Raw genomic sequence first — 11,344 nt, 5'->3', positions numbered from 1 at the left:
GCTCACACCTCCTCACCGGAGCATCAAGGCTTCTTCTTTGCACGTGCCCGAAACAAAAATAAATATCAAAATTAGTTGATTCCTTCTCATACATTCAAGCCTTAGTGGATAGAGTTATCGATAATAATTACCCAATGGCCGTGGAATTGTTGGAAGTGTGCACAAACTAGTTTGGACGCCAGGATATCGGGAAAAAATTGACAAATTTAAAAGGTTAGCTTAGAGTTTGCCATTCCACACCACTAAATGAGGATCACTTTGCAATTCCTTCAAAATTCCAAAATTTTCATTCAGAAAATATGGAGGGAACAAATGGCAAAAAAGCACAACTGAGCTGCTCCCATTTGCATAATCTTTGCTTAACACTTTACTTTCTTAAGTTAATTTTATAGTGAAAAATTAGTCTCGAGGCACTTCTCATTGAATTAAAATGGTAGAGTGGTAAGTGAAAGTGCGGTTCATAATCTTCCTTTTCCTCTATCTTTGTAAAAATCAGAAAATAAATGCTGTATTTTCTTGATATAACAAAAAACATCTTAAACACATTTTTTCTTTACAAATTTATTAAAATTTCCTGAAGACTGCTCATTCTAAAGTAAATCCTTCCTTGGTCCCTAAAAGAAAGAAAAAAAATTGGAGTACAAGGTTCAACACAACTAAGTTTTGGTACGAAATTTGATAATTTTTAAAATGTTTATAAAATAAATGCATCTTTAAAACTACAAAAAAGTACCATAAATAATAAACTTCATTCTTAAAAGGAAAAATTTAAGAAATACTGAAAATATGTGATCAAGAAAAATTATTTGACTCTTTCTATTATGGTCAATCAAGTAGTACAATAAAATAATAACAGTGCCCCTCTCTTTTAAATGGGTAAAAGCACTAGCATTTTTGCCAATAAATTAAACAATATAATAAAATAAAAAGAAGAAAAAGAGAAGGGAAAGTTTTTTCCCGTCCAATTAGAAAAGTAAAAAGTTGACACGAGGCAAAAACAACAACAACAACAACAACGACATAGTATAATCCCACAAGTAGGGTCTGGGGAGGGTAATATGTACGCAGACCTTATCCCTACCCCGAAGGGTAGAGAGACTGTTTCCAGGAGACCCTCGGCTCAAAAAAATAATAGGAGATGATATATTAGTACCATAAAAATGCGTAATAAAAATAACAACAACAATATATAAGAGATATGAAATATGAAATACAGGATACAAAATACGAATATTTAATTTCTTTTGAATTTTCTTTTTAAATTATTAATTTTATTTTGTGAGAAAGAGAAAAGTCACCTGAGCTAAGAGATCTCCTGAGTTAACGGAACGCGCTCAGTTGCGCAGAGGAGACACAACGGTACACGGAATTGGAGACTAACTGAAAATCCAAATACCTAACGAATTCTATACAATTTCCTTCCATTTTCATAACTGCTAATAATAATGACAAATAATTAAATAATCATTGTCATTAGTCTTCTCTAAAGAACGTGCTCACTTTATGCCTTTCCATATCTATACAGCTTCTTTCTCCGTTTTTGTTTTGGCGAAATTCTGAACTTTTGTCGTTGACGGGTATGTATTTTTACGTTCTTCTTCATTATGCTGATTCTTCACGTATTTTTCTGTTCTTGAATTTGCATGTGATCGTTATTCATATATAGAGTTGATTCTTGTATAACGAAGAATATTTTAAGATTAAGTTATGGTTAATTAAAGCTTGAAAATTGAACAAGGGTTCTTTCTATCATGAATTTTGGGCAAATTCTTCTTATCCAATAGGTTGACTAAGTTGCATTACAATGGTTGATGGCCTTAATTTGCATGCGTAATTGCCACCTTATTCTGAAGTGTGTCTCTTTCATATTCTCAATCTTGGTTCTCATATTTCTTTGTTCCTAGCTTTTTCTAAAAGAAAATCCTTCTGATAGTCTAGTTGGTTTCTCATTATTGGTCTCATTGCTGTTCCATATAGAAGGCAGAAAGTGGTTGCTTCTCATCATTTGTCACCTTCTTTTCTTGCTCTTTTTTTTTTTCCAGTTTCCTTTTGAATGATCAATTCATACCCTGTAGACTAAAACTACTAATTTTAGGACTAAAGACCGTATGAGTATATATAAGCCTTGATGGGCAGAGTTACCTGATACCTGTGCTAGTGGGAGGTAGCAGTTACCCCCTAGAATTAGTCGATGTGCGTGCAAGTTGGTCCAGACACTATGGTTATCAATAAAAAAAAGATGTAATTCCCCCCCCCCCCCCCACAAAAAAAAAAGCAAAACTAGAATGAACTGTACTAAAGAATTTTGGGTAGAGCAAATGAATAAATGTACAAAAGGAAACATATTAAGTATATTGCTGCTGAGCAACAAAGTTATTTGATTTTGCTTTCCTCACTGCCAATGTTATGTGCTGTTTGAAATGCATATGAAAAAATGGATGGTAACTCTTTTTATTGCTTATGATGTTAATAGTACTGGTCGTGGTGAGATTTAATTTGGGATGTCCTTTAGTTCAAATTACAAAGAGATAAACTGTCTGATAATTCTACATAGTGAACTTGCAAGCTGCTTTTGTTGTTGAGACAATCTTTTGGACAAAAGGTTTTCTCCTTATATGATTTATGGAGGTCAGGGATATATTGATTTCAGCATATCTGCTTTCTATGTGATTCAGATGTTCTCTGAATTGAAGACCGTACTCTAGTTACCATCATGAATTCAATACTGGATCGCGTAGCTAAAGACTGTGGTAGACGGAATAGCTCAAGTGCGTCCACTAGTGGGGACATCTTTGAGCCTTTGTCAAGTAGTAATGGTGAGCCTGAAGGTGCAATAAATTTAATACCATGTATTTGCTGATAAAACTCTTGCTTGGGCTGATTTTCTCTTTGACTGCCCTTTGTTATCTCTACAGCTAAGCAACGGGGAATTTTGGTAGAGTGGATAAACAGTCTTCTTCCTCACTTAAGTTTGCCCATAAATGCTTCTGATGAGGAGTTAAGAGCATACTTAGTTGATGGTACAATCTTGTGTCAATTATTGAACAAGCTGAAACCAGGTTCCATACCAGAGGTAGTAGTAATACATTGGATATTACAGTACATAGAAGCTAAGGGTGGGTTTGATTTGATGTCTGACTTACCATATCTTTCATTCTAGTTTGGTGGTTCAGGTCATTCTTTGGGGTTAAGCTCAGAAAATATAAAAATGTTTTTGGCAGCTATGGATGAAATGGGCCTTCACAGGTTTCAAGCATCAGATCTAGAAAAGGTTAACACTAATATAAAAGTTATGCTCTTGTGTTTCTAATACATTTTTATCATTTTAAATCTGCTTATCATTATATAAAATGATTGTAAGCAATAATTCACATGCCATTGAGTTCTATATGTTTCCATATGCCGAAAAGTGTAACTTTCTATACCTTTAAGTACGATCACGCATCTTTTTTCTGCTTTTGATATATTTACTCTGATAACATTATGCAGGGATCCATGAAAATTGTTCTGGAATGCCTTTTAACACTTCGAGCAGAATTTATGAATGTTGGAGGAGATGGTTTTAACACACCATTATCTCGTAAATCTAGTTCTGATGCAAGTACAAGATGTAAACAGTTGGGAGAAACTTTTGGATGTGCCGATGTAGCTTACAGACAGGAATTGTCGAGTACTCATTCTTCCCCATCCTCAACAGAAGGGAAACGAAAAATAGGATCAGATTCAAAATTCCAGCGTGCTTTGAGAAGTCCTGTAATGGCAGGTTTGGTTGATTAGTTCTCATTCCTTAAACTCTCATTCCTTAAACTTCATCCCTCCCCTAATCAACAATATCTCTTTCTTTGATTGTTGACTTCTCTTTTTTGAACTGTCTAGAGCCATCAGCTGCGTTGTTACATCACGTTGGACATAAATTCCATGAAGTATTTCAGCTTAAACAAGGGGGCTATGCTGATCTTCCGCCTTCAAAGATTTCCGAAATGATGAAATCTAACAGTTTGGATGTTAGTAGCATAACCCTTTTTCAATGAAACTGGAATAAATTTTACATCTGAAATTTTTGAATTCATACTTATTCCAACTTATTTTTGTTGCACCCAGATTGCCCCCACGCAGTCACTTCTCAGTGTTGTGAATGGGATTCTTGATGAAAGCATTGAGCGGAAGAATGGCGAGATACCTCATGTGCGCACATAATAGATATAGATATTCATGCAGAGATTATGTTATTTTCTACATAAATACTTTCACAAAAATCATGGCCTAACATTTAGTTCTTTAACTCTGTCAGCGTGTAGCATGCTTGTTGAGAAAAGTAGTGCAAGAAATTGAGCGGCGAATCTCAACTCAAGCTGAACATCTTAGAACGGTATAATGCAGCAGAGCTGTTTTTACTTTTCCCCCATATTCTCTTTATAATGAACCTGACTCATGTCAATTCACTCTCTGTAGCAAAACAATCTATTCAAAACTCGTGAGGAGAAATACCAGTCACGGATAAGAGTCCTGGAAGCCCTTGCAACTGGGACTAGTGAAGAGACACAGGTAGTGTGGACTTCACTTTCTGTGAAATTTTTGTTGAATTCTGGAATATTTTACTTCTTAAAGAGGTATGTGCACCTTTCACTCACACAGATCTTTCATTTCAGATTGTAATGAACCAGCTTCAGCAGATTAAGGTAGTTCACCACCTGGCTTCATATGCCGCATTGTTTGGCAATGATCAGTAATATTTAACTGTAAATATGCATTACATCATTTTCATTTTCTGTAATTGTGTGTTTTAACTCTAAATATGATCTATCTATCTGATCTCTTGAAGATAAAGTTGCCTATACTTTCTATCATCAGAGGTTTTTGCTTGTTTGAAGTAGCACTCAGAGAGAAGCATTATTGTTACATCTTTACATCAAAACATTATCTTCTCTAGTATTATATATTTAACAAGCCTACAATTGGTCATCACTTGTTTAAATGAAAATTGCTACTTATTGAAAAGGATCTGATGTCTACATTCTGCAAGAATATTTCAGCTTATTGATTCTTTCCCACGATTTTAATGTTTGCCATCCATTTTTGAATTGAAATCATATTACAGAATGTAAAAATCAAAATGGAGGAGGAAAAGAAAAATGAGGATCAGGATGTGGTTAGATTGATGAAGGAGAAGGATGATCATAGTCAAGAGATTGCAACTGTAAAGCAAGAAATGGAAATAGCTAAGAGAACATATGAACAACGCAGCGTAGAAATGGAAAAAGAGGCCAGAGAAGCTCAGCAAAAGCTTGAGGAGAGGTTGAAAGAGGTCGAGAGCCTTTTAAAAGAATCAACAAACAGAGTGAAAGAAATCGAGATGTTTTCTGAATCAAAATCACAGAGATGGAGCAAGAAGGAGAATGTTTACCAAATATTCACAGAATTCCAGCTTGGTGCACTACGTGTATGCTCTGATCTTTTTTCTCTTAATTTTTTTCTAACATAATTCATTGTCTATCACATTTGATCTGGATCTCCATAAACATTCAGGAGCTGAGGTTTGCCTCTCAGTCAATAAAGCAAGAAATAGTGAAAACACAAAGGAGCTACGCAGAGGAATTCAATCAATTAGGTTAGTGCTGTATGAATAACATGGAAGTATATTGGTGGAAGATGTCAAAACAGATTTTACTGTTAAGCGATTTTGTTGGATTTTTCTTATGAAGTTAAATTTCTATCATAGGTGCAAAATTTAGAGCGCTAGACCATGCAGCTGCAAACTACTCTGCCGTCCTTGCTGAGAATCGCAAACTACACAATGAGGTCCAGGAGTTAAAAGGTATTGTTATATTATGAAATTTTAGAACTAAGAGGCCCGAAGATTTCTCTCCTTTTGCTGTTACTTATAAATATTTTTTCAAATTAGGAAATATTAGAGTGTATTGTCGTATAAGGCCATTCCTTCGTGGACAAAAGGAAAAACAGACAGTGGTTGAATACATCGGAGAAAATGGGGAGCTAGTTGTTGTCAATCCTTCCAGACAGGGAAAAGAAGGCCGTAGGTCTTTCAAGTTTAATACAGTCTACAGTCCAACTGCAACACAAGGTTTTTCAGATTCCTCCAAATTATGTCAAATAAAAGTTCTATACATATTCTGTAAAATTATGTTCCATGTAATGAATAATAAAAGGAATTTCACAATTTCTACCTTTGCAGCTCAAGTGTATTCAGATATTCAGCCCTTAATACAGTCTGCGCTCGATGGTTTTAATGTATGCATATTTGCCTATGGTCAGACTGGCTCAGGAAAAACGTACACCATGGTAAGAATTCCGTCCTATAAAAATTTGGTAAATATGCTTCCACATCGTTTGACATTGCTGAAGTCTAGTTAAATTAACCTCCAGACTGGCCCTGATGGAGCAAGCGAGGAGGATTGGGGAGTCAATTATCGAGCTTTGAATGATCTTTTCAGAATTTCTCAAATGAGAGAGAGCACTTTCAAGTATGAGATCAAAGTTCAAATGCTGGAAATATATAATGAACAAGTTCGTGACTTACTGTCAAGTGATGGTTCTCAAAAAAGATATCCTTTACTAAATCGATTTTTTCACCTTTCCTGGCATTGTATCCATATTATGTTACAAAATATCAAAATTTTGTTTATCATGCATCTGCAACTGTTTTCCTTGATTTGCGCACACTTGGGATTTTATCTACCTCTCAACCCAATGGGTTAGCTGTCCCAGAAGCAAGCATGTTCCCGGTCAATGGAACCTCTGATGTCTTAGACTTAATGGATACGGGATTGAGAAATCGAGCAAAAGGTTCCACTGCCATGAATGAAAGAAGTAGTCGATCACACAGGTTCGAAACAAAGAAATCATCTCTGGATTTCAATATTTAAACTGCGTGTTTTTCTCTTTTAAATTTTAATAGGTCTTTAACTTATATTGCAATATATGTCCAGCATCGTGACTATCCATGTTCATGGGAAGGATATAAAGAGTGGTTCATCTATGCATAGTAGCCTTCATTTGGTGGATCTTGCTGGAAGTGAAAGGGTAGACCGCTCTGAGGTGACGGGAGATAGACTAAAAGAGGCACAACATATAAATAAGTCATTGTCTGCTTTAGGGGATGTCATCTCAGCTTTGGCACAGAAGAATGCTCACATTCCATACAGAAACAGCAAGCTCACTCAAGTCCTTCAGACTTCATTAGGTAATTCTCTTTCTATACAAAAGGATTTTGCTTCCAGTTCCTTGTACAAATTGTTGAGATAATTTGTAGCATTGGTGTTAAAAATTTTGAACATGTTAGGTGCTTTCTTCTTATGTCAAGCCATTTTACCTTATGAATAACAAATATAGTTCGAGAACACATATAATTATAATTTGATAGGTGATAGATTCAGCCATTTTAATCTTGCTCCATAGGTATTACACTTTATTTGGTCTCTACTTGCTTTCATGGAAACAACCACAGAATCACCTATGCCCTAATAGATTTAATATATATTTTTCCTCATTGATAGGGTGGTCCTTTTGCAGTAACTCATAATTCTATTTTATTGTACAGGTGGTCAAGCAAAGACACTTATGTTTGTGCAGCTTAACCCTGAAGTTGCTTCATATTCAGAAACCATGAGCACATTAAAATTTGCTGAAAGAGTATCTGGAGTAGAGCTAGGTGCTGCTCGAAGTAGCAAAGACGGCAGGGATGTCAGAGACTTGATGGAGCAGGTGCTCTATTAACTTTCTAGTTCTACTAGATTAGAACCTTTTAATTGTTGTACTAGAATTAATGACGCTATATTATTTTTTTCCTGAGTCCAATTACTTGAATGTGTCTGATTAATACCTCTCAAGTAAATTATTAAATTGGAGCAAAGAAGAGGATTTGGTTATTTAAGTAAGTTTGACAAAAGGTGAGACTATGATCATGGCAATAATACTAGTGGCCTGGTATGAGTTAAAATACCAGAACAAGATGTTCAGAGTTACTTAACGTATTTATAACCTGAGTGATCTATTTATTTGACTTTACCTGCCCTGTTATCTTCTTCACAACAAAAGGAAATAGGTTACATGGTCCATTGAGGTTAATCAATCAATTCCCACTTTCTTTTACCCTGCTATAGAGCACATAATCTAGATTAGAGACTAAAGCGCACAGGGAAGAAGATAGTGTAGTTTGGCTGCTGAGTTTCTAATTGGACATATTTAGTTAAAAACAGAACTACCTCTTGCCATCACAAATATCGCTTAGGTGATTTACAGATTTTAATCTTGTAAGGATGTGCATTAATCATTCTCCTCCAGATCATCATCATCATTATTATGTTTCAGACACGCCACTTGTTTTACATTAATGATGATAAAGAAAAGTTTACATTGTTTGGGGATATTGAACAGAGGATTTTCCATCATGCAGCTTCATTCTAATATCTGACCAGTGCTTTTCGTTCTTATTTTCCAATTAATGATAATTGAGTGAGAGATGATATGCTGCCTGACTTAGAATTTCCTGTGCTGAAGCATGTCAAATGCTGTCCATTGTTAACTTTTAATGTTCCAGGTCACGTCTCTCAAGGATACAATAGCTAAGAAAGATGAGGAGATTGAGCAACTGCAGCTTCTCAAAGATCAAAAGAATGTTTCCCCAGAAGCCAATGGTGAGAAACGCAGTCCAAATTCATTCAGGTATGGTGCTTCATCTCCAGGAAAATGTTTATTTGGTGGGACTTAGATTGTAGTTTGAAATTTTCTATTTACTGAGAAAGCAACTTCTGATGAGGCTGCTCAAAGAGTAGTGATCAGAATTATTTAGTTACGTGACGAGTTTAGACACCAAATGGAGTCCCTCCAGCAGTCTCCATCCGAGACTGCTTGATGGATTCTAAGTCAGAATATTTCTGCAGATGCTGATATCTTTGTGTTCAGCAACGCAGATAATGAGGAAAGACTAAGTGATATGCTATCTGATAGTGGTCTTTCTGTGGGCACAGAAACTGATGGATGTGCTGAAAGCAGCAATCCTTTCCCTGAAGGAGCCAAACCACCAGAGAACACAAATAAGTAAGTAAATATCATCCCATCATGCTTGTGCTTTCTACAGAATGTTAATTTCTATATGAAACATAAGAGAATAAATAAAGATCTCAAAGCTTTATTTTATATAGAAACTAAACTATCATGTGAAACGTTGTTATTAACTACATGGAAAAGGTAAGGCAAGTTGGTCGAGAATTCAAACAATACTTGCTGCACTGAAAAACCTGGAACTTTATAGACTTGACATCACCCCCTTTGAATTAAGGTATTCCAACTTCCGGCAGTGTTAAACTAATGCATGTTTTTGCCGTTTATATTGAGCTAACTTCTTGACTATCATCTTACACAATCTTTTGCAGACATAAAGCTACATATAAAATTCCTAGATCACCACAAAAATCAATGAGGGATTCTCCGAAAGTCTCAAATGGTATGTTGATTAAACACGACATGTTTGATGACTACAAATAAGCCAGTCCCCTTAGCCAAAGATTAGTGGTGTAATTGGAATTTCCTCAATATGTTTCAGGTCTGGGAAAATCGGTCAGTGCAACTAATTTGTTGGCCAAATCTACAAAAAGGTGGCAGTAATATGATGTAGTTGCTGTATTTATCAAATTTCCTTCTTTCTCCTGCAGTTCATTGCATGAAAGTTTTCCTACACTGTACAGATTCTTTTCATTGACCAGAGAGTCCCCTTTTAGTGTCTAGGACTATACATGACCCTTTTATGTTTTTTGCTTCAATAGTGTTACTCTTTTTTTTCCCTTTCTTTTATTAGGATATAGTAGACTCAATTCTTTTACGTAGGTTATTATTTCTCCATAAGGAATTCAGCGACTAAAGCTTGTATAAAGCCCCTATCGAGTTGTAACATACAAGTGTTGTTATATGAGCAAACTATCTTCTGGTTACTCATATACTGGAAATGCTTCAACATCTTTGTTTCGTCGCTTTTTTGACATTTTTATAAATGGTTTTAATGTTCTTTCCTCATTCTTTGTGGCTGAAAGAAATGGAATTCATGGGGATCTTCACTAATTATGTTTGAGGGTAACTGCGGAGTATTATTTTCAACTGCATATTCAGATGGAGGTGGGGTTACAAGTATCTAAACACTGTTGCATATATGAACAACTTATTGACTTCTGGTAAAATAACTAGAAATTCACTTTGGTAAAGAACTACATACTGAAAGCAAATCTTTCAAAGGACAAAAAAAATCTAACGGCAATCTGGTGTCGTTTTTGCTTGAGTTTCACCACCTAATTCTACATTCAATTTTAGTAAAAAATTCATCCATTTGTTGTGTAAGGTATTTAATTTCACCAATTCCTTATGGTAAAATAAGATGAGATTATTTGAAGCAAGCAAGAAGCCTACTCCCATCGAAAACATTCAAAAACAAAAATTGACTTAATTAGGACTACTACTACTTATTATATATAAAGTAACAATAATATTTTAAATCACCAAATTTTTAATATGTAATATAGGAGTATATTTCTGTGAAACGAGATATTATATTCGTCATGGTCAATTATGTGGAAGAAATTTAAAAATAAAGTATCTGAGTGTACAAGGTGGACAATTCAATGACTGAAGCTCAGTGTTACCTTTTGGAGGGAAGGATGCCGGGGTCTATTTGGAAACAGTCTCTCTACCTCAGGGTAAGGGTAAGGTCTGCGTACACACTACCCTCCCCAGACCCCACTAAGTGGGATTATACTGGGTTGTTGTTGTTGTTGTAAGCTCAGTGTTACCTTTTGAAACATTCATCCCTATTTCGAGGTTAGTAAAGTGACAATAAGGGCTCTTCTTTTGGAAATACCTTGAACCATTCTTGGAATTTTATATGTTAATGGTTGCAAAAGGGAAGAAAAAAAAAACTAAAAAAAGTAGACTATGGATAAACTAAAGTCAAAAGTGAAAAAGCAAAGCTGGCTTAAATCTGCCAAATTCATCAAAAAGATAGTTGTAAACAAAAGGTATTACACAATGGGGGACCAAACAATTTAAGGCTGAGATATCATTCTGAGTAGGATTGATTCTCCATATAGTATAAACATGGGCCATGGTAACAACGATAAGACCTGTACCTAAGTTAATCAAAGCAAACACATACCAAACAGATTACCAGATTCACGGTATTTTTAAAAAAAATATTTATACTATATGCATAGGTATCATTTGTTAGTCAAAAAAATGACTAAAAAATCGTGAAAAATCATGTACAATCAAATATCTCTATAACGGTCTCATTTGTTTCGATATTTTTTGGATGTTATAGTGAAGTGCTATTATAGAAGAC

The 11,344-nt window shown here is 35.1% G+C and overlaps 1 protein-coding gene across 1 annotated transcript; it reads left to right on the top strand.

The window, feature by feature from the left end:
• The first annotated feature begins 1,409 nt into the window (after positions 1-1,409).
• On the top strand, positions 1,410-9,953 carry LOC107767620 (kinesin-like protein KIN-14C). Its single transcript, XM_075219019.1, has 23 exons — positions 1,410-1,577; positions 2,676-2,816; positions 2,916-3,073; positions 3,161-3,271; positions 3,490-3,763; positions 3,877-4,004; positions 4,102-4,185; positions 4,292-4,369; positions 4,453-4,545; positions 4,650-4,679; positions 5,099-5,440; positions 5,527-5,608; positions 5,720-5,815; positions 5,903-6,082; positions 6,194-6,300; positions 6,385-6,564; positions 6,681-6,844; positions 6,948-7,201; positions 7,559-7,722; positions 8,558-8,682; positions 8,923-9,057; positions 9,393-9,463; positions 9,563-9,953. The coding sequence occupies exons 2-23, from the start codon at positions 2,714-2,716 to the stop codon at positions 9,622-9,624; spliced, it is 3,021 nt and encodes a 1,006-aa protein (XP_075075120.1). The 5' UTR covers positions 1,410-1,577; positions 2,676-2,713; the 3' UTR covers positions 9,625-9,953.
• Positions 9,954-11,344: the final 1,391 nt, after the last annotated feature.

Source organism: Nicotiana tabacum, chromosome 8 (genome assembly GCF_000715075.1).
Source record: "Nicotiana tabacum cultivar K326 chromosome 8, ASM71507v2, whole genome shotgun sequence".
NCBI lineage: Eukaryota > Viridiplantae > Streptophyta > Magnoliopsida > Solanales > Solanaceae > Nicotiana > Nicotiana tabacum.
Note: the sequence above shows the minus strand (reverse complement) of the source record. Positions and strands in the feature narration are given on the sequence as shown.

Excerpts from the sequence above, each read along its gene's own strand:
- LOC107767620 (XM_075219019.1), top strand. The coding sequence starts at position 2,714 with ATGAATTCAATACTGGATCGCGTAGCTAAAGACTGTGGTAGACGGAAT. Across the intron at positions 3,764-3,876 it reads GAGAAGTCCTGTAATGGCAG|AGCCATCAGCTGCGTTGTTA; the intron begins GTTTGGTTGATT and ends TGAACTGTCTAG. Across the intron at positions 5,441-5,526 it reads TCCAGCTTGGTGCACTACGT|GAGCTGAGGTTTGCCTCTCA; the intron begins GTATGCTCTGAT and ends ATAAACATTCAG.